Genomic DNA, 23,345 nt, shown 5'->3' with positions numbered 1-23,345 from the left:
ATGAGAAAGTTTTATAGGTGCATTAATATAATATGTATATATACCTAAACATCATTTGCTCTTACAGGGTTTGAACAGCAGAAACAGCCTCCCTACTCCTCAGCCCAGGCGGAGTTCTACCTCCTCTTCAGTGCTGCCTCCTCTCGACACACATTCGTCACGGTGGGAACGTAACACCGGCAAGAGATCCCACCCTGACCTTAACTTGATTAGGTATCAACACTTTGCTCTTGTCACACTGCCAGCCATATTTCTGCACACCCAAACAAAACACTCTTTTGCAGCTCCCTTCGCTTTCTCTAAATTCCGTACAATTGCACAAATATGGGACGTAAATTTGTATTGAATCTTTTGTGGTGTCACTGGTTTGCTCGCTGGGTGAAACTGATGTTAATTACATTGCAAATATTCTGTTAACTTATAGCATACATGACAACACTACTAAACATGTCTACAGGTATGGTGTAAAACAAACGGCTCTATTTTGGAGATTCTTATATTGTTCTATGAATATTAAATGTATGTCTTGCCAAACATGAGCAATCACAAACTTTATCAGTACTGGTGTATACCAGTGTAAACACACCTTAAAGGTATATTTTTTAATTATTTGGAAACTGTCTGACGAGACATCCCTCAGCAGGGAAGTGCTTAAACATTCTTCACAGTGGATTTAGTTGTGGCTTTAAGTTTTCTGTGAAGACCTATAAGGTAAGTGAAAATAACATGAAATCATACAACTGCAGTAACTATCTTCCTCCACAAGATGCCAGTATTGCACTTCTCCATCTTAATAGCTATACCGCAATTGTGCTGAAGTGCAAGAATGACAGTTCACAATATGTGTTTATTTTGTTGTGTCCAGCTCAGGACTGTCAAACGGGCCAAATGCAAACCTGCTCACCATTCCCAAGCAGAGGTCTTCTTCTGTCACCCTTACCTACCACGCAGGGTCCAGGAGAGCAGGTGGGATCCAGTTGCCCAAAACAAAACATACTTACAGTTATAGGTTAGACTGTGCACCGGGTGCATTCAAGGATTGCCTACACAAAGCGTCGACAACTTCTATGCAGACGAAGCAGCCACCATCACTCAAATAAACAGACACCAATGTCCCACCTGATGGCGCCAAAGTAATACGTTAATTGTTTTTGCCTGAGCTCAAAGACATGTCATAGCAAAGACTTTGAGCTATTAATGGCACTAGGTTTCCAAGTATAATTTTGTTCTCTTTTAACTTAATTTATATTCTAATTTCATTTAGTTCCTTACTTGCCACAGGGATTTGCCATATTTTCTGCACTATAAGGCGCACTGGATTATAAGCCGCACCTTCATTGATTTTTTTATTTTAGAAATTATTTCATATATAGCGCGCACCAGATTAAAAGGTGCATAGAATAGAACCGACTGCATCAAACTGAGGCTGACCAGGGTTGCGGTATGCATCCACTAGATGGTGCTGTACTAAAGGGAATGTCAACCCAGTCAATGAGGTAAAGTCCAGCTCCCTTTCCGTATGAAAGTGATACGGTTTGGTTTCTTACTTGGTCCAGTAACCCCACTCATTTTTGCTGGTCATAAACTTTCTTTAGTTTAAAAGAAAAAAGCGAGTGCGTGCATTGATGCTTAATGGGTTGATTAGCTTCTTGGCTTTGATGCCGGGCTTACTGCGGTGGGGGGGCTCACTGTGACTGCCTCCCAATAGGCTTACATGTATGTCAATCAAGCGATTCTAGCCTATAGAAAATGTGTTTTTGTGAAAATGTTTTTTTTTAAATGTCATGCGATCAACCAGTAGTTGCTTACTTTAGTGACGCCCCTGACCACAGTTGCCGTAATGCTGAAAGCGATGCGACCTTGTAATTTAATAGTCGTAGTAAAACGTACTGAAACATTTTGGCAGAGCACTGTGTACATCCAGTGTGGATCAACAAATTCATTAATTGATCCATATATAAGGCGCTCTTGATTCTAAGGCACACTGTGTTTTTTTTGAGTAAATTTTTATTTTTTAAATGCGCCCTATAGTGCGGAAAATACGTTAGCATTTAAGATATACTCTGGTGCAGAGCATCTTTACTCTCCAATCGAATATTTCCTGTATGCAGTCCCTGACAAATACACTCAACTTGTTTTGATTAATGAACCCTTTTGTCTTGCCCTCATCAGGGACCTCTCCTAGTCTGAGTCCCGTCACTTCTCCCAGCCACAGTCCTTCGTTTGTAAACACAGGTTCAACATCCTCCCTGGTCACACGGTCACCAGTGGAGTTCCCAGACACAGCGGACTTCCTGACAAAGCCAAGTGTCAACCTGAACCTGCACAAGCCTTTGGGCTATTCGCTCAGTTCATGTGACTTCCAGCAGGCATTCCGCAGCTCCACTTTACCTGTTTGCAACAGGTAAAAAAATACTAGGAACTTCCTGCTCATAATTGTTTAATTATAGTCATGCATGAGGCTTGACTTGTCCACACCAGCTGCGGGCGTCAGATGTCAAAGGGAGTTTCCAGTAGCGATTCAGGGGATCTTCATCAGCCCCTTCTCAGCGAGGCCCAACACAGGCGCTCAGGTATATAAAATTACATCTGATAATAGACTAATGTCTATATGTGTATGTGCATATATCTCAGGAATGGGCAACTTAAATGATGATGATCATCAGCGCGACTAGAGGAGCCTCAAGAACCATGCAGTTTCTCATGTATTTTTTTTCATTGAACCAACGTATATAACTTATTTCTCATATGTTATTTATGGTAACACATTTCTCAATTCATATGTAAAAGCTTCTGCTTTCAACTAAGTGCTTGAACTCTCAAAAGAATAACACACTTTGATGGTCTTTTTAATCCAGTACAAAGGGCTGCTGTGGATTAGAGTTACACCATTTGAGGATGGCGTAAAAAAACTGCTGAAGAGCAACCCAAAATTAAGTGCAAGACATTTTCTGCTTTTTTTTTTTTTCATGAAAATCAGCTCATTCCCAATATTAATATTATGTTTGTCCTGCATGTAATTCCAAATCTGGCCTTTTTATTTTTGATTAGGCCTTCTCTTGTAGTCTTGAACAATATAAGATTCTGTGTAAGAACAACGGATAAATTTCTGCCTCCTGATGGTGAATAGTGATATTACAACTTAAAACTACGCAGTGGACCCTTGCTCTTCAAGGGATATAGGAATATTGGAAAAAAACTGCAATTATATGAATTCCTGAGTGTGTGTTCACGTGTTTGTGTCTGTCAAAGCTTTGTATCAAAAAGCGATTGAAGAATGAATTGCAGATTTTTTTTTTTTCTTTTTGTGGGACCTTGCAGGCGAAGGGCCAGAGTTCCTAGGGGAGCCTTTAATCAGGGAGGAGAGCATGGAAGCAGACCTACCTGGAGAAACTGAGAGCACAGTGAAGCAACGGGAAGCTGAGGAGGAACATAGCCCCAGCACAGAGAAGCAGACTCAGGAATTGGGGGTCAGTAAAATGACAGCAAGCATAACAATCCCCGCAATGAAATACAATAATGGTTTATTGGTCCACTCCAGCGTGATCAGGAGTTTCAACTAGACCCGATGCTGGAAGACCACGAGGCCCTCATGGAGAAGATGAATACCTGGAATTTCCAGATTTTTGACCTGGTGGACAAAACGGGAGGAAAGACAGGAAGAATACTCAGCTATGTTAGTACTCCGATACAAACATTTTCTCTTGTGTGTTTTTGTTGTACCCTTCGGCTGTGGTCAGTGGTTGTCCCCCTTCCTGATAAATATATTAATACTGTTTGTTTCCATCAGCACATTTGTTAAGTCATTTGTTAATGCTTGGCTGATTTGTAGCTGAAACCAACACATTGACAAACAAAGCAGATTTTAATGTTTATGCATTGCATGTGCAAGCGATTGACGGATGGTGGCGTTGATGTTTGTTTCAGTAAAGCTCGTCTGTATTTCCCCAGGTGACTTACACCCTTTTCCAGGATACGTGTCTGTTTGAAATATTCAAGATCCCTGTGCGAGAGTTCATGACATACTTCTTTGCCCTGGAAAATGGCTACAGGGACATTCCCTGTGAGTGTTCACACTGCGTTAGGCCTCCAGAAAATTTCAAGATTCATTTTAACTGTTTGTTCTCGTGTCATCAGAATGTGCTCACACTGCGCTAGGCCTCCAGAAAATTTCAAGATTCATGTTAACTGTTTGTTCTTGTGTCATCAGAATGTGCTCATGTCTTGCTGTATGAGCTCAGTAGCCCATTGTGTTGCAAAGTTGCATGCGTAGCCAAATGCGGTCAATTTACAGCATTGGATTAAATGCCCGCAGATCATAACCGAGTCCATGCTACTGATGTGCTCCACGCTGTCTGGTACCTGACCACTCGACCAATCCCCGGGTTCCAGCAGATCCATAGTGAGCATGTGACCGGAAGTGACACAGGTGAACTTAAACTGAATTCCCCGTAGCAAATACCGGTACTATGAAAGAAGCCTCGAGTAATCTGACAGGCACGATCTGGCCGACTTCTGCATTGTCTGCATTTAGAATTACTTTTTTTTATTGGAAATAACCTTTTAATATTTTACAATGTTTTAAATTATTTTGCAGAACTTTTTTTTGTGATCAAGGGCCACATTTGACTTTTTTAAGGGAGCAGATAAAGTCAAATTATTTGTAAGTGTAGTTTAAAAAAAAAAAAGTTGAAAATGTCTATGTAGAATAGTAATACATTATTGTCCTAGTTTTTACTTGGTGTATTTGACAAATGTAATTATAATTAGGTATATTTAGTGGTAAACTTGATTTTGATCATATGTTATAAATATAAACGACTATTTAATTTCCCTAAATCAATGGAGAATACAGCTGAATTAATGCATTATAAAATGAAAAATGTATCTTTGGTCATGTTTTAAACGTTTCTAATAAATATTACGGCTTTAATAAATCTATTAACACTCTGTGTTCCAGACTCAGACAGTGGGATCTCTCCTGGCAGGATATCCTACGCCTCGTCTAAGTCCTCGACCATATCAGATGACAGCTACGGCTGCCTGGCTTGGAACATCCCAGCTCTGGAGCTCATGGCCCTTTATGTAGCAGCTGCAATGCACGACTATGATCATCCTGGTCGCACTAATGCCTTTTTAGTTGCCACTAATGCTCCTCAGGTAAACCGATTGGGCTGGTTCAAGTTTACAGAAAAGTTAAGGTTACACACATACATTTTAATTGAAGCTATGATTTGTTTTATTGTTTTACTCATACTCCCATAATCCTGTACAGCCAAATATAAATAGGGATCCTGAATAAGTAACTATTGGAGGGGGTCCTCTTGGAATCGTTTTGGTGGTGTTGTTTCTGATTGCTGAAGATCAAAATCATATAAAAAAATATTTATGGTGGTGTCATTTCTGATTACTGAAGATCAAAATCATATCAAAATATATTCTGCAGAATAACATTTTATTCCCCACTGATGCACCCCCCTACCAAAAAAAAAAAAACCTTGAGCCAACTCGCGCATGCACCTTACACCACACGGCATTGACTGGTTACATAATCTACCTCTCCTGTTTTGAAATGTAATCATACACTGTAACTACACTGTTTCTCTCTTCAGGTGTTAGGCGTCCTAAAGAAACCGCACAGCGACATGTGCCACATGTAAAAAATATTGAAATTGGCATGGAAGAGTGCAACATGGGTTAAAGAAGCACCCAGTGCCGATTAACCCAATAAAAAGAGGTGTCCCTTCAATTGTGAAATATGTTACTCAAAGGACACTCCATTGTAATGAGATAGAGTCCACATGTTCAGTGTCTATCTAACACTTGGATGCAAAACTTGGTCAGCAAGTATGTGCCCCTGTTCAAATAGCAAAGTGGGTTAAGAGCAAAGAGAGGGAACCCTGAACCTATTGATCATTGATGATTTTGACAAACATGTCTGGCAAAAGATCGTTGGTGCTGGAAAGTGCCTATCGAAATGTCTTGCTTCAGTAACACCGGTTGCATTGCAACGCATTTTATCTTGTTTTGTTTTGTTAAAGTAACTCTGTTTAACCCTAAATAAATTACAAATTTTCTGGTAGGCTATTCCTAACAAATTTCTTGTCTTTCTAGCAGTAGCTTGAAGGTTTTGTGCTGACATGGACTGATATAGGAAATTCATATCGAAATAATTTCTGAAGGGTGCAGCAGACATAACGAAGCTCATGACCAACAAAACACTAAACCTACAGTGAAACGTGGTGCTGGTAGCATTATATCGATTAGAATATCTTCAATTTATTTGGGGTTAATCAGAGGCACAAAATCCTACACTTTTTTTTATTATTTTGTCAGATTACATAGAAGTTTTCTACTCTCACCTTTGGCTTTTCCCTTCATGTGCAATGCAGGCGGTGTTGTACAACGATCGCTCCGTGCTAGAGAATCACCACGCTGCGTCCGCCTGGAACCTGTACCTATCCCGACCAGAGTTTAACTTCTTGGTCAACCTCGATCATGTGGAATTCAAGCGCTTTCGCTTTCTAGTCATTGAGGCTATTCTAGCCACAGACCTCAAGAAGCACTTTGACTTCCTAGCTGAGTTCAATTCCAAGGTCAGTACCTGATAAGAATTGCTAATTTAATTTATATTTATTTAATTTAGTCTCCCTAATTGAACCATTAAGAATGTTACGGATAGATGATGCAAATGCCTTTAATGAGTGCCCTGTCTGTTTGATTTCAAGGTCAATGATGTGAACAGTCCAGGAATTGACTGGACCAATGAGAATGACAGATTGCTGGTGTGCCAAGTGTGTATCAAGCTGGCAGACATCAACGGACCAGCCAAAGTCCGCGATCTTCATTTGAAATGGACTGAAGGCATTGTGAATGAGTTTTATGAGCAGGTAATACAGTCTGCATGCTTTCCTCTTAACCCAGCATCTTTGAGCTACATGGTCAGACTCATGGAAAAAAAATAAACAGACCTGTAACAAAGTGCTGTCAATAGGATAAAAATGTAAGCCTGTTACAAACTAATCTTTTGGGAATCAATTATCCTATTGTTTATTCCATTGACTACTCATGGAACTCCTCAAACTCATTCATTGCCAACCAATTTCAGACCCTCCCGACCACTTGAACAACAGCAAAAGAATGTGTACATAAATACCGTCCTCGTATTGAATGTCTGGATTCTTAAAAGCCAAAGATATGTCATTGGCAGTGAATGAGTTTTGATCATATCATTAAAAAAAAATTTTGTCTAAATTGAACGTTAAGCATTTAAAGTCCATCTCTCTCAGTGTTTTTGAAGTATGGAAACCCGTCACGAGCTGTACTTTTTTCTTTTTACTTGCAGGGCGATGAAGAAGCAGGCCTGGGCTTGCCCATTAGCCCCTTCATGGACCGCTCTTCTCCACAGTTGGCAAAGCTGCAGGAGTCCTTCATCACACATATTGTTGGCCCGCTGTGTAACTCGTACGATGCTGCAGGTTTACTTCCTGGCCAGTGGGTGAATGGCGACCGATCAGATGACGAGGACGACGAGGGTCGGGTGGACTCAGACTCTGACGACGATGACAATGATGAAGATGATGAAGAGGAGGACATGGATGAGCTTGAGGAAGATCCACAACCAAGTGAGTCAGCTGTAAAGCCAACTGTTCATTTTCTCCTGCCTATTTTGTTCAGGAGCTGGAGCCTATCCTAGTTGACTTTGGGTGCAGGCCAGGTTATACACTGGACAGGTCACCAATCAGTCACAAGGCATATAGACAAAAAACCATTCATGCTCCCATTCTCATAATTGTCATTATCCAATTATGAACAACACATTTGTTCCAAATATATTGATAGCCTTTCATAATCATTTTTTTAATCGTGATGTCAGTCTTGATCAAAATAATTGTGATCATTATTATTTCCACAATTGATTATTTCTAGTTCTACCATCTCCCCTCAAATAAATGTCTACATGACTTGGACCTTTGTAAGATTCCCTCATGACCCTTCAAAGACAGAGGTGCATGTATTAGCAGGAACATGTGCAAATGTGATGGTTGTCAGGACAGTTTGAACCTTCCTCTTGAACACTGTTACCACTGTCTCATAACAAATAATCACATTTATAGCACATACAGTTACACAGTTGAAACTTTTCCGCCATTACCACTATTTTCCTTGATTGAAAACACTCTGGTAAATCTAAAAGCCATTTTAGTGGACACAAAACATTTAACCCAAAACAGCGTCAGTGCACCTAAACTGTACAAAAGATTGACATTTACTAAATAATTCAATTTTTCTGACTTTTGAGAAAATATCACATTTCACAGCGAAAGAATGATATTCAAGGTATTGCTGTAAAATGTTAAAACAGGTCAAATTGGTTTCTTTTTTTGCTTCTTCTGCAGAAAGGAGGAAAAGGCACCGCCAGTTATTCTGCAGCATTATGCAGCACCTTACCGAGAACCACAAAGTGTGGAAGAAAGTCATTGACGAAGAGGAAAAGAGCAAAGACGAGCAGCAGCAGCCTGACAGCCTGCCGGCCAGCATGCCCGCATCACCTTCAGAGGAGATTCAGGTCATCCAGGAGGAGGAGGAAGGGGAGGAGCGTCAGTAGCACCACAACAACGCGTGGAGAAACAGGCAGGAAGACTTTCAGAAGAAAATGTCCTACACCCAAATAGCCTTTCACACACTGACATGCACATAATGACATTTTTCACTCACTCACTCACACACACACACACACACACACACACACACACACACACACACACACACACACGCACGCTGAACACTGTGCAGTCAATTCTGGAGAAACAAAACAAAAGAAGGCCTTACCACTGTGAGCGGATCCTCGCTGCAACAGTGGGAGTCCAGCTCCTATGCACTTTCAACCCCACCCCCCGTGGAGAGTACTAGAGTGGCGCAAAGAAGACACACCACAAGTGAGGTTTGTCGCAGGTGTGGAAGAAGAGCGTCAGACTCCTGGGATGACCTTGGTTAACCTTGGCTGCGACAATGTCTTGAAAGCATAGCGCTTAAACCTCCCTTAGATACAAATCATGTTGTGACTATTAAAAAAAAGAACAGAGATTGAGGATGAACCAAGCAAGCAACGTGGAGACGCATTGATGCCCTTTACCAAAGTAAACTGCTCATATATGGAAAGATGAAAGACTAGATCGAGACACACACACGCACACGTACATATGTGAGGTGTTTTCACAAAATTAGGTATATGTTGAGCAAACTCAAAGGCTGCAAACTGTGATTTTTCATCAGATGATTCAATTTCAATGTTTTTCTCATTTTCATATGTTTTGAAGATAATATGAATCCTGGAGAATCGAAAATTCACTTCTAAATACAGTATTTTTAAGATTTTTTTTGTTGTTTCTCCAGGGGGCTTTCTGGTAGCTACACCCCCAAAATTTTCTACTGGGAATATTTGATGAGCTGCCATGCATATATAGTCCATAAAATGCATGTCACAAAAAGATTAAAGTTTTTGACAAGAATCCCAAAATTTTGTTCTTTCCATACATAATATGACCAGGTTACTGTCAAAATACATAGTTACCAAGGAAGACTCAAACCTTTTTTTTTGTCAAAACACATCATATATTGTGTGTGTACACACACACACACACATACACACACACACACACACACGCATATACACATGACAAACATACAGTATATCAGATGTGCCTGTCTGAACCTTTACCGAATCCATGTTGGCCCAGAGCCTTGGCTTGTGTAGTTTTCTTTCCTTGCTGGTGACACGAAAACACTGTATGACACTCGGTCACAGAGACATTATATGAACTGTTGACTGATGTTTCGCATTATTATATCTGCATCATTTTGGATGCCGTTACTCATGTGTGCCACCCCCTTTTGTTGTTTCCTTGGCTTACAATGTGTTTTTGAATGTGTGATTATCTTTTGGAAAGAATGTGATAGAATATTTGGAGAAAGCACGTTTTTAATTATTTTTTAGTTTGTGATTTGTGTGTATGCTTTTGTGCATTCATTAATGTTCTCTGGTGTTGCATTCAGGTCAGGAATGCCGTCTAAATGAATGGATATATAATTTCCTGTTTATTAGTTGTTATTTGTTATAAAGGTTACTCAGGATTCATGCAGAGCTGTATGATTACTTTGCAGGAATTAATTCCATTAAGATTGGATAGACTCTAACAAGGAACACCATACCATACACCTGGGCAAGTGAAGGAGTTGAGTGAACTATTTGACTGCAAATTGAAGCAATTGAAATCCTCTGGGATGTGAGAACGGATGTCTCTAGTCCGTTCATTGCTTAATATTAAGGAGATTGGCCAGGTGCCTTTTTCTCAGCCAACCCAAAAACATTTTTCTTCTACATTGGTGTCTTGAGATGCGAGTTTAATTTAGATCATTCTTCTCCATTGAAATGAATGGAAATGCCATTAATCCGTTCCGGCCGGCCTTCAAAAGACATGCCACCCAACAAAAAAAAATTTAATTCATTGTTTTTCATATAAGGAAAGTTTTCCATTGTATGTTAGCATAGGTCTTTAAGCAATTTTTAGGTTGTTTTAGAGGCAACACATAATTCTTATTGTTTGATGTTTAGCTTGATGGTGAACAACTGGGAGTGGCATTAAACAGCTTGAAGCCTCCTGTAGAAGAATTGTTCAGTTTTTGCTCGACTGCTCTTGAAGTGAGCTAAGGTGAGTCGCCTGCCGCCATGCGGTGCTTACGTATCAAGTTTGGCTTGTAAGTCAAACCAAAACATAAAAACAAAACGTTATTCCTCATTTTGTCTCAAATAACCCAGGAGTCAGGTCACTCGGATCTCATGGCACCAATGTATTTTACTTTTTCTTCTAGAGGCCAGTGTAAAGAAGGGACCAGGCGTTTTTTTCCATCCATCTCGGCATTCCATTTTATGAAAGGGAAGGCAAAATGGTTGCCTTTTTGTCATGTTACCAATCATAATCTGCAGAAAGTCCAATTGCGATTTAACATTTATAAAGAGAAAAAAATCACAGGTGTGCTCATTTTAACACCAGACAAGTGTTTAGCCACTGTACAAAAAGAATATGTGCATAAATATATATTTTTGAATAATCAATTGAATGCATCAGTTTTCTACACGCTCACTTGTGATATACATTGGGATTCTGTCCTTGATTTTGGTGTGGCTATTTGGTATCTTTTTCTTCTTTTCTTTTCAATTGTGTTCAATCTCTTTGCTTTTTTTCAATCTCATCATCTCTCCTTCACTAGTGCCAAACTCGACCTACTTTCGGTCGACCGTGACATTAGCGTTCCAGTATTGTCAAAGGAGCAGCGAAAGTAGCAGACTGGACTCAGGTCAGAGCCATATCCATACTTTCCTCTGGAGTTCTCCAGGACCAGAAGCTATGATTCTGTCGAGTTGAATTCCGAGTGTTGTCGGCTTTTCTCAGTATTCCAAACCACCATGTCCTCTAATGATTGTGCCATAAAAAAACAAAACAAAAAAAAAAAACAGAAGTTACCCATGTGTGGCATTTGTATACGTACCTCTTCTCACCCAATGCAACCATTCACCCTCACTTGCACTGTGGGAGCAATTGATTTTTGTTATTTATAGCTGTCATAAAACACCATCCCTCAAGTACTCACGGTTCTTGTTGATTTTTCTGAGTGTGTGTGGGTGACAACTTTAGGAATTTGGTAGTAAATCAATGGAAAAACTCCACTGTTTCTCTTTCAACTGCATTCTTTTCAGGCTGCAGAGTGTCTCACAAAAGTGAGTACACCTCTCACATTAGTGAGATTATTTTATCTTTTCATGGTACAACACTGAAGATATTACACTTTGCCACAATGTGAAGTAACATGCAATATTTTGGCCGGAAAACATAGATTGAGGACCTCATGGTGCAATGGTAGACTCCAGAAAACATAATTTGCTATAATAGTGGAGTTGATACAATTTTGATTGGTTAAATGCAATTAATAGGAAGCAATAATAGGCAATCAAGCAATTCTGAGTGTCGCCAAGGAAAGCAGTTGTACTCTATACTAGTAAGACAAATTAGTGCACTAGTAGAACTCAGACGGTGACGTTTCTCAGAACTACTAGGACTACTTGTTAGCAGGACAACTACATGTTACTTGTGAGGCAAAACTATTTGTTGACAAGCATGCTATTAGTGAAATTTCAGTTGACAACTATCACTACACAGTTGTCCACTAGTGCACAGTTTTGCCTCACTAGTAGCATGTACTGTAGGTCTTAGAATAATATGTCAAAGTTGTCCTACAAGTGAAGAAAAAGAGCAGACTATTACATAATCTTAAAATAAAGGTTGGAATAGCTTTCCAAAAAAGCCATTGGAGCATTTTTAAGTCCTTGACATACATCTTAACATAAAAGTACAGTGTTGGTACTTTTTCCTTTATGAGTAAAACAATTCAGTCCACCAGTAGAATAGAAAATACTTTCTGCACGCTTGTAGGACAACTTTGGTAGAGTAGAAGTACAACTTCATGTTACGAGTGCGGCAAAACTACTTGTGTAAGAGTGTTGTTTCAACTACTAGGGTCCAGGAGACTACTCGTGTGTGACAAATGGTATGTCATTTTTCAATCAGATTCAATGATTACTCAACAAAATAATTTAGATTAATTGTTTTAGAAGTAATTACCTGCAGCACTAGTAGAAAGCAAGTTGTGATTTTCTATGTATAGGCTTTGACTGGTGAGCCTGTGCCATTTAATGAGTGTGACCAAAGAATGTTAATTTAAGAAATTTCTTGTCGCTAAATTTTCTCTTTTTTCCCTTTTTTTATATAAAGATTTAATGATATTTTGTTTTATTTGAAGTGATAATGTTGGGCAATATCTGAATTTGCACCTTCCTATCGTATTTTTTGACTATCTGATGTCCATGCTCTAATTAAAACAAAAATAATAAATCATATATTACTTCCCAGTCACTCAATACTTGATGAGGTTTTTATCACGGAGTACCAACTCAAGTAATTATTCAGAGGACTAATCTACTTGGATCACAGAAGTTTAAGTAATTAAAAAAAAAAAAAAAAAAAACTTTCATAAGAGATTGCCAATCATCCATCCAGTCACTCATGACGTTTACACTGACACTTGGCAACAATGTGCACTTTTAATGTTTTTTTTTGTATTCAAATAAACCAAAACAAACAATTCAAGTCTTAAGTCAACATAGCAATTCCTCTTAACTATGTTGCAGCTCGCCGTAATCATTGATTCAAGTATTACAAACGTAATATAACACACTTGTAAAATGTATTTTGTAAAAAAAAGTATGCATTTTGTTGTTAAGCAAGTACTTGATGAACACATAAAAACACCAGTATTCAAAAAAGACATGTAAATGAAGTACTTTGTAAGTACTAATAAGCACCATAAGGGGGAAACAAGTGATTTCTAGAAATCCACCAGCTTTTGCATCGGCCTTCCAGGAGAAAGCTTTTACCAAAAGCACTCTCCCAGGAAGCGGTGTCAAACTCAGTTCAGATGACATAAAGCCAGCCCATGTCCAGCCTAAGCGTGCGAATGTTCTTGGAAAGTCTCGGTTGTGCCCGCAGCTCCAAATGACATGAGTCATTTGTCTGACCTGACGCTGCCCCTGTGAAGGGAGGGCTGTGAACCAGCAACAGTGTACTTAGTATCAATCATTGACGTATACCTAACACATTCCCGGCTCGCCGAGGTTCAGAGACATTTCGTGTCCTTCGCTACGCAGAACTCGATCGATAATGTACGTCTGTCTCGAAAGTCTGCATTGCACAGCTTTGTGCCTATTGTGCAAATACGCATATTGCCCAATTACATAGATGATCACGTGTCCACAAGTGGGAGTTCCCAAAAGATGCACCACTACAATTCTGGGTGGCTTTCTTAAGCACCTATATTTTGCGGAGTCGATCACTATATGAAAATCCAATCTAGTTGAACAGGAACTTGAGTGGTTGATGCCTAATTGTGATAAGGAGTGTCTTTGTGCTGCCTGCGGATGGCGCAGATGGAGTAAGGCTTGGGTTGCAAGGTCATGCCCAGTTTGGGCGCTACTGTGGGAATACTTCCTGGCGGGAACTGAAGGTGGAATCTCTGGAGCAAAGTGGTAAAAAAGAGAAACATTTCCATCCTGGCCAGTTGCTCACCAAGACATTGACGCCTCCCTACAAGGATAAAACACTGTATCAGATTGCATAATTTATACTTTAAACGATACAATAAAAAGCTTTTAGTTTGTGTAGAAGTGAAGGGAAATCTTAGTAAGAAACCAAGAAGACATTCACAAATACAGTGATTGGCTCAGTGATATATATATATATTTTTTGCAGAGGATAAAGAATATATGCCTGAATATTGTAATATTCTTTGCTAAAATTGGCTGCTGTTTGTGCTCAAATATCCCTTTTATAACACCACCCTTTATATGTAATTAGCCAGTCTGTGGGCTTTACCATTAAGATAGCACACATAGCCAACATTTTGTGGTTGGTACAATACAATGCAATACATATTTATATATAGCATGTATGTATAGCATTCAACCTCTAGTGTGAATGGCTGTAGCTACACTGAACCCGCATATTCACAATTCAGTATTTGTGAATTCGCCTATAAACCTATATATGTTACATTTTTTTCACCTGTTGGCATCTTTGTGCCATTAATACAAAAAGTGAGTTGAGAAGCTTCATTTAGACCACACCTCTCAAACTCAAGGCCCGGGGGCTAGATACGGCTCTCCACGTCATTTTATGTGGCCCGCACAGACAAATTGTGCATCAAATACATATGTCAAAACTAAAATAACAAATTGTTTTCACTCTTAAAAAATATCTATATTGCTATCAATTTTATTACTATTCATATTTTTTTAAATACATATTTGAACAATTTTTCTCAGTCTTTGTTTTAAAAACTAGTTATTCACTAGTTTGTTGTGTAGCCTAAATGAGATATATGAGACATTCACACATTTATTTGGGTTGACAATTTCAATGGCCCTTCGAAGGAAACTATGACTATGATGCGGCCCACGACAAAAGTAAGTCTGACACCCCTGATTTAGACTAAAGTACAATAGTCCTTAAAACGCCACCTTGTAGCATCTCTCCAAAAAAACAACAAAAAAACTGAGCACCGCAGCCTAGTTTTCCTGCAATTTGAAATTTTGATTGTCTCCTTTATTCTTCTCACAGAGCTTGACAATTGGGATATGTGTAATCAAAAATAAATACAGTACAATACAGTATATGTGGTGCCTAGACGTTGCTTTCTGATAAGGACACCGGGGGTCACGTTTTTTTCTGTTGTGGTGACTCAGTATGTGCGCAAGGATCAATTGCCAGGTGTGGGTGCCGACTGTACTTTTTGTGATTGTCCATTTTGTGTCGATCAATGTGCAGTGGCCTAAAGACAAACTTTTTAATGCTTTTTGCTGTGTGAATGTTGATTTAGTTTGAATATTTTTGTGTTGCATATAAGTTGAGATGAAAAGGCTCAGCACTAACAAGACAGGTTATTAGAAATTCAATTTGTGACAATTAGATCCAATTAGATGACTCACCCAGCGAGAATGGCAGGAAGGCTTCACGTCTCACGAAGTTACCATTGCTGTCCAGGAACCTCTGTGGTGAGAACACGCCCGGATCCGTCCAGTACTTCTCATCAAAGTGCACAGAATACAGGTTGGTGATCACCATGGTGCCTTTGGGAATGGTGTAGCCATTGACGTGGGCCTCCTGTGACGTGGCGCGAAAAATGCCCAGGGGGACGATGTTGCAGAAACGCAGAATCTCATGCAGGACAGCTTCCACAAAGGGCATCTTCTGTTTGTCCTCTAAAGAGGGCGCTCGCCCGTTTGGCAACACACTGTCAATCTCCCTGTGCACCCTCTCTGTATGGCACAACACACACACGTGGCACACATTATGTTTGCTTAAAATCAAGCGACAAAGTCATCACATTAAAAGGATTGCAAGATTGTTTTTTGTTTTTACAAAAAAAATCCCTGTCAAGCTTGTAAGTGAATTTATACATATACGGTATAATGCCATTAATCCCTTAATTCTGTTTCCTGCAAATATTTTTTTTTTATATGTTTTTGATAAAGAAAAAATGAGAAAGAAAAATTGTGTAATTGAGGAGTTCTCGTGGAAAAGCACTGTTCGACAAAAGAGCCTCTACGCCTGCTGGCAGTCTGCCTATCACATTGCTTTCAATGTTGCGCTTGAAAGTATGTGTGAAACTCTCCAAGAAAGGTGATGTCATAAAACTGCTTTTCCATTTGAACTCTTGTCAGACGTAATCTGATATTGATCGACCCCACGACAAAAATAGCAGAAAGAGCCGCAGTATATTAATCGATACGCAAACTGTTTAATTTTTCACGTTCAATTTTACTATATATGTTATTTCTATATGTTTTTGTGAAGTGACTTTCATTTTTCTTTTAAACAAAAACAAAACAATATTTTTAGGCTACACTGGAACGGATTAATGGCATTTTGATTCATTCCAGTGTACCTCAAGGCACCGCTGTATTAGTGTGGTGCCACCTCGTAGCATCTTTGCAAAGGAACTATGTTGAGGTGAGTTTAGAAGCTTCATTTAGACAAGTATAATAATTTGCCACCCTCTTGTGGCATCTTAAGGCAATTATAAACCTCATAGGGGTGTCAAATACTTGGGGTTTATGAGCTGACCTTGTATGTTGGGGTATAGGGCCATGTAGAGCATGGCCCAGCGCAGGGTATTGGTGGTGGTCTCGGTGCCCGCGATGATTAGCTCCCCCACTGAATAGATGAGGTTCTCATAGGAGAACGACGAACCAGGGTTGCCCACATTCTGCTCCAACTCATCCAAGTAGGCGTCGACGTAGTGGCGAGGTATATGTGGCACCCGGCCTTGGGAAAAGCTCTCGATGACCTGTTGTAGGAAGTCGTAGACCTCGGCGGCATTGCGGAAGAGCTTCTGGTGCTTCCCGAAGGGCACATACTCGATCCAAGGGAAGGCGTTGTAGAGGAAGGCCCAGCTGCTCACTGCCAGTTCCACGTTCTCGCTAAAGATTTCGATCATGTGCTGAAAGTTGCTGTCATCATAGGTGAAGCGCTGGCCGAAGATGATCAGGTTGGTGATGTTGGACACGGCGTTGGTCACCAGGTGTTTGGGATTGAAGGCTTTGCCTTTGTGCTCGTCGATGGCGTCCACGAAGAACATGCACTCCTCCGAGATCTTCCTCTCAAAGAGCCTCTGATTACTTCCGAAGTACCTGAACGAATTGCACGCCAGTTTGCGGTGTTCGATCCAGCTTTTGCCATATTTGCAATTGAGAAGACCTTTGGAAAAACAACCATTCATTGGTTGAATGTTTCATTTTTAGTCATTATTCGGTTATTTTGCTATTGTCCCTCGAGTAAACATTTGTACAGCACATCCAGTAATGTGTTTTTTTTTTTTTTACTCATAGAGCAATACAATTGACTGTAAAATGATTAACTGAGAATTCAACACACCACTGTTCTAATCCAATTAATACATTGCAACACATTGTTGAGAGTGTAATTGGAAGAGTGCACATTAAATCCTTCTCGAAGATAAAAACCTCTCCCTGTTGTAATTTGGTAAACTATAAATAACATCACTCTTTTCTTACCACCCATTTTGGTCATTTTCTTGAAGAGAGGCAAGGCTGGCCGGTCAGCAAAGACCTCACTCTGATGGTAAAGGCATTCCCTGACACAGTCGTAGCCATTCAGCACCACAGTCAAGATGCCTCCGAGGTCCAGACTGAAAATCTGAGACACACGTGACCAAGTGAGCCTTTGCGAAGTGGGTCGAGGGTTTTTGAAAAGTAGGTCATACTGCACTGGGAAGGACATTCCAGGCCGGATGATTTATTATCAAAAGTATTCGATTTAGTATCAGCATTAGATTGAGTGTTCGTTTCTTGGATTAGCAGCAGTGTCTAACTTTTTTTTTTTTTTTTAGTGTCTGTATTAGATTTACCATTCATTGTAGTCTTCGTTTTAGTCTGCGTATCAGTATTAGATTTAGTGTTTGTATCAATATTACTAGATTTAGTATTAGTTTAAGTGATTGTATTAACCTCTAATCATGCCTCCAAAGAAAGCAAGCGGGCGCAGTAAAGCCACCCTAAAAGACAAAGACGCTCTTAAAGCAATGTGACAATGAGCGCCCGGCGCGCTGCGGTTGCGCGATCGGACCAAATTAAGCTCCCTGCGCAATGAGGTCCACTTACATTTTGGAAAGTACATCAGGACTTTAAAAATATTTTCTAAATTTCAGCGACGGCTCTGTCACAATAATGCGACCAGCGCGGTGCAGTTGCGCGGTCGGTGGCGCGCTACGGTTGCGCGTTCGGCGGTGCGCTGCAGTTGCGCGATCGGACAAAAATGCGCAAATGAAAAAATGCTTTAAAAAGGCGTGGTTTTTTCCTTCTCTTGGAACGGATTAAATTTTTTCTATTATTTGTAATGGGAAAAATAGATTCGGATTTGAACGATTCACTTCTCGAACCGCCTTCTGGAACGGATTGTGGTCGAAAACCGAGGTTTGACTGTACTGTGTATATTTGTGGATTTCTTACATTTCATAAAAAAAAAATATTTCTTTACATTCATTTTCATTAAGTTTATTTTTTTTAATATAGTGTCCAAAATATCAATTTTGTGCATTGCTTATCCTAACGAGTTGCAGTTGAGCCGATCATTATCCATCCTGAGATTGAGTAAAACACCCGGGATTGGTCACCAACTAATCCATAAGAACAAATAAACAATCAATCACACAGGCAATTTTGCGAGAGGTAGCATGAGGACCCCAAGGAACCCCGAACAAGAACATGCAAGCATGCAGATTCAAACCCTGATCTCAGCACATAGAGCCAGATGTACTACCCACTTTTGCACTGTATCGTCATATTAAAAACACGTAACATGTTTTGTGGAGGCAATTCAAGTTCAGTCAGGAAGCATTGATTTAAGGTAGGAGCAAGCTCACAGTACGATTAAAACTCATAAACCAAACCACAACTGTTCTGTATTGAAAGGTCCAGAAAACGCCTGCATGAACTGGAATTAGTTCAAATCCTCTTTCTAAAAACAGTGAATGGAAGGTAAAAGTTGCACTTTTTTTGTTGCAATTTGCAAGAGGCGTGCAAAGATTCTTGGTTGCATGGTTTCGTAACGCCGCGTGCATCGCTGTGCAGCGAGACAATGACCGTACCTGTCCGTGAACTTCACTCTGCTTCTTGAGGAAAACGTGCGGCTCGGTGACCAGAGACATAATGTTCCCTATGACAGGGATGGGGGAAGGCCCGGGGGGGAATCCCGGGGGTCTCCTCTGCTTGATGAGCTGACGGAGGAGCAGCACGGCGAGAAAGGCTAAGCTGACGCCGCACGCCACCAGCAGAACTTGCGCTCGGGACATGTGCGCCAGAGACGGCGAGGTAATTGAGACCATATTTGCCCGGCCGAATATGTGCTGTACTTCTGCTCCGTGCGCCGCTCGCCGACCCCCTCGGACTTGGACTGCTCGCCGAGGCTCTGGAGAACAAATGTATCATCTTGCACACTTTCTATCCCCCGCCTTCTGGGCGAAGATTGGCCAGAAAATCACCCGTGGTAGCCGAACTTTGCTCCGTTCCTGCTCCTGCTCAATGATAACCATCTTTTTTTTCTTTTTTTTAAACTTTTTTTCTTGGGTTGAATGGACCCACGGTGCTATCCCAAGTTAAATTATGAAGATAGATAGATAGATAGATAGATAGATAGATAGATAGATAGATAGATAGATAGATAGATAGATAGATAGATAGATAGATAGATAGATAGATAGATAGACAGACAGACAGACAGACAGACAGACAGACAGACAGACAGACAGACAGACAGACAGACAGACAGACAGACAGACAGACAGACAGACAGACAGACAGACAGATAACCGAATGACCCATTTGAAAAATGCACTGTTTTTTTTACATTGTTACTTCATTACAGTTACTCAGTTACAAACTGGGGTTATGATAACCGATAGATAACTGAATGACCCATTTGAAAAACGCACAGTCGAACAGTCAGGGTGAAGACAGTCTGAGATTATTTATGAACATACCCATAGATTTGTGGGGTAAAAAATGAAATCTACAAAAATTTGACGTTTAAGGTTCCCATTACCAGCAATCCAGTGTAAAGCGGCTATGATTAACCACAAGTACGTATCTTGCGATGATGCACACAAAAATGAACTTTTCCACAGTCATGTTTTCTTTCGGAGCACCCGCATAAGGTCCAAAGCATATATATATATATATATATATATATATATATATATATATATATATATATAGAGAGAGAGAGAGAGAGAGAGAGAGAGAGAGAGAGAGAGAGAGAAAATTTTAAGATCAGAATTGTCCAAAATATTAGAAATAGCTTTCACTTGTGATGATTTTTTTTACTGCAATCCACAAATATTTTGTTGAATTTTAAATAAAAAAATAACACACATAAAGGATTCCTTTTTTTAATAGACACATTGCAATAACTGAGGATTGTTTAAATTTTCTCCAGTAGTATTGCTGGTTCAGCAAATCAACTTTGCCCCACTACGTAAGCTGCTGCTGATCGTCTAAATGCAGGCAAGCAGTTCAGGTCAGCCACTACTACATTTTTAGGTCAAAGGTGGAGGTATGCACGACATTCCAAACTCTTCAAGTTTGTCAACTAAAACCCTCAAATGTCTCCACATTTTGCACTACAGATTAAATGCATATTGTAAGGATATTGGTAGTTTACTGATCCTGTTGGAAATTCTGTAATGGCTGTTGGTTTTTTTCTTCTCTGCTTTTTTCCCTCATCTAATGTGCACTTTTGTTAAGGACGCCTTATATTTGGCTTATCCCTGATTACTCACTGCTCATTATTCCCAAAGCTGTTTATCCAGCTGTTTCTTCCCGCTGATGCAGCCGGCAGGATTTGGCTGGCCTCACATGGCCTCCTGCAGACCTGTGCCAATGACTCAGCTTGGTTAAGGCTACCTAATGAGAACTTTCTTGCAAATGATGTGGTTGCTTCCTGCCAGATCCCCTGACTGGAAAATAGCAACCCGGGAAATGGCAAACACATCTGTCCAGTGTAATCAAATAAACATGTACCAAGTGTAAGCATGATCTTGTCAGTCCTTGGATTGAGGACTTCAGGCCTCTGCTAAAAAAAAAAAAAAATTGAAGAAGCCCACTTGCACATCTGAACTTTTGTTTAGGGTTAATCAGTGGCACTTTAGATGGTGGCAGGTGCACGGACTCCCATTTATTGTGAGTTTGAATGTGATTGATCATTCTAAAGACGCTCACATCCCTAATTTAAGAGGCTTTGCAAACCTTTGCAACCACATTATCTCAGTTGTTTACCACATTATCTCAGTTGTTTATCTTTACCTCTCCTCCTGCAGAATAGCAATTTCAATTTATCATTTTATTTGAATAAAAACAACAACAATCATAAAATAATCATAAAGAATATCAGGATTTTAATTGACATAGAATGTTGTGGTTTATTTAGAATTAAGCTGTATCCAGAAAACCCATTCCAACATTTTTCCATGACCTCAAACTAATGCAGTGAACTTGATCAATTGTCAGACAGTCGCACTGTGGTACAAACCTTGTCTCATTCACTGTGGAAATTTCATTTTTCTCTAATGAAATTCTCCTGAATATAACAAAGTTAAACCATTGATCACAATTAGCAGGGCGCAGTTCCTGTTTGACTCCACTGCATGGTATGTGCAATGTTCCACTGAGAGACACTTGTACTTACAGCATTTTACACAATTATTTTCCATCTGGATGACTGGGAAATTTGACTTGTCATTCCCAGAAATTCACATTTTCCAGAACCTCCCTTTGGGAACACCTGCATGTCTGATGTAAGAACATCAGCAGTTCCTGTAAAAGTATGAATTTTAATTGTTAGTTTAGTGTGAACCAGTAAACATGAACATACATCCATTTCAATCACATGCCAGCTATGAGTCTCACAACCACCATACTATGTCCCAATATTGTACATTTGTTTGTCACCGCCTATTGACAATTGCAGATTTTTCATGCAATTTCATGAACCGTTTAGTTTCCCACTTCACTTGAACACTCTCTAAAAATTTGAAGCTATAAAACGTTACTGCGGTTCCTTTGGCCTGGTGCAGAAAATAACTTGGAGGCAGGATGCATCTTAATGTTACACAAGGGGAGCTATAATTAGATGATATGAGGAAACTCTCATTAATTGTGTTTCTAAGTACCCAAAGCCAGAAATTGTTTTACACAAACAAAGATTCTGAAAACTAACTCAGGCAACACTGTACTGTACATTTGATATGCACTCATTGTACTTCCACTAAAAAAAAATTCGAATTAGGAACTACACCGTTCGGAAGTTTGGGGTCATTTAGAAATGTCCTTACTTTTAAAACAAAATCACTATTTTTCAATGAGGATAACATTAAACTAATCAGGAATACACTCTATTGACAAGCCGAGGTGATGAAGGTCTAAGATTCAGGGCGGAGTTGGAAAAGGTGGAACCAAGGTTTAATAATCACTGTCAAAAATATCACAACACAAATCCTCACTGCAACGCAGCAGAACAAAGTAGCGAAATAAACAGCACAGGAATGGCTCGTCTGTGGCAACAAAGTAACAACAAAAACTGCACAGCAATGGCTCGTCTGTGGCAACAAAGTAACAGCAAAAACTGCACAGGAGTGGCTCATCTTGCAAGGTTAGGGAAAGTAGCACACTAATGGTCTATTGTATTTGCTAATTGTGTTCGAAGGCTAATGGATGATTAGAAAACCCTTGAAAACACTTGTGCAATTGTGTTAGTTTTCATGGAAAACACTAAATTGACCCAAAACGTTTGAACGGTAGTGTACAAGTATTTTTAAAATGTATTACTGTGCGTCTGGTATTATAAAATAGATGTATAATTGTAAACAAATCAGAAAAAAATGGAAGGCGTATTTTTGCAGGTGCAGATCTGGTGCCTGTGAAGCGGATAACCGAGTTGAACTAAGCAAAAATAAAAGCAAATACAAATATGCTGTTAAAGATGGGCCCACTCGCATAGTTCTTAATCTTGGGTAAACTTCATCTTAAATAGCCTGAAAACATTCCACTCTTTGGTTTATTTTATAAATTGAACAATTTCATGATCACATATGCACGGACGCCATGTGCATTTTTTTTTTTTTTTACAGAATTGCCAGGATACGATTGGTTGCCAGTGGAC

The 23,345-nt window shown here is 39.8% G+C and overlaps 2 protein-coding genes across 2 annotated transcripts in view; one reads left to right on the top strand and one right to left on the bottom strand.

Moving 5' to 3' along the window:
• pde3b (phosphodiesterase 3B) overlaps positions 1–11,647 on the top strand; it is a 34,537-nt gene extending 22,890 nt beyond the window's left edge. Inside the window, exons 4-16 of the mRNA XM_088370223.1 lie at positions 68–213; positions 866–966; positions 2,173–2,404; positions 2,482–2,573; positions 3,322–3,470; positions 3,542–3,676; positions 3,952–4,063; positions 4,316–4,429; positions 4,961–5,160; positions 6,393–6,596; positions 6,729–6,890; positions 7,346–7,625; positions 8,400–11,647. Coding sequence (XP_088226349.1) covers positions 68–213; positions 866–966; positions 2,173–2,404; positions 2,482–2,573; positions 3,322–3,470; positions 3,542–3,676; positions 3,952–4,063; positions 4,316–4,429; positions 4,961–5,160; positions 6,393–6,596; positions 6,729–6,890; positions 7,346–7,625; positions 8,400–8,608 — 2,136 coding nt within the window. The 3' untranslated portion in view covers positions 8,609–11,647. The remainder of the gene's footprint in view (positions 1–67; positions 214–865; positions 967–2,172; positions 2,405–2,481; positions 2,574–3,321; positions 3,471–3,541; positions 3,677–3,951; positions 4,064–4,315; positions 4,430–4,960; positions 5,161–6,392; positions 6,597–6,728; positions 6,891–7,345; positions 7,626–8,399) is intronic.
• A 1,493-nt stretch (positions 11,648–13,140) lies between these two features.
• On the bottom strand, positions 13,141–19,611 carry cyp2r1 (cytochrome P450, family 2, subfamily R, polypeptide 1). Its single transcript, XM_088370226.1, has 5 exons — positions 19,279–19,611; positions 17,687–17,828; positions 16,737–17,369; positions 15,599–15,928; positions 13,141–14,198 (listed from the first exon to the last, which is right to left on the bottom strand). The coding sequence occupies exons 1-5, from the start codon at positions 19,513–19,515 to the stop codon at positions 13,996–13,998; spliced, it is 1,545 nt and encodes a 514-aa protein (XP_088226352.1). The 5' UTR covers positions 19,516–19,611; the 3' UTR covers positions 13,141–13,995.
• Positions 19,612–23,345: the final 3,734 nt, after the last annotated feature.

This window comes from Syngnathus floridae, chromosome 3 (genome assembly GCF_059516105.1).
Source record: "Syngnathus floridae isolate MCC-2025c chromosome 3, RoL_Sflo_1.0, whole genome shotgun sequence".
NCBI classification, from domain to species: Eukaryota; Metazoa; Chordata; class Actinopteri; order Syngnathiformes; family Syngnathidae; genus Syngnathus; species Syngnathus floridae.
The sequence above is the reverse complement of the archived record's forward strand: the minus strand, read 5'-3'. Positions and strand labels throughout refer to the sequence as shown.

Excerpts from the sequence above, each read along its gene's own strand:
- cyp2r1 (XM_088370226.1), bottom strand. The coding sequence starts at position 19,515 with ATGGTCTCAATTACCTCGCCGTCTCTGGCGCACATGTCCCGAGCGCAA. Across the intron at positions 17,370-17,686 it reads GAAAATGACCAAAATGGGTG|GTCTTCTCAATTGCAAATAT; the intron begins GTAAGAAAAGAG and ends GTTTTTCCAAAG. Across the intron at positions 15,929-16,736 it reads CCTATACCCCAACATACAAG|AGAGGGTGCACAGGGAGATT; the intron begins GTCAGCTCATAA and ends TGTGCCATACAG.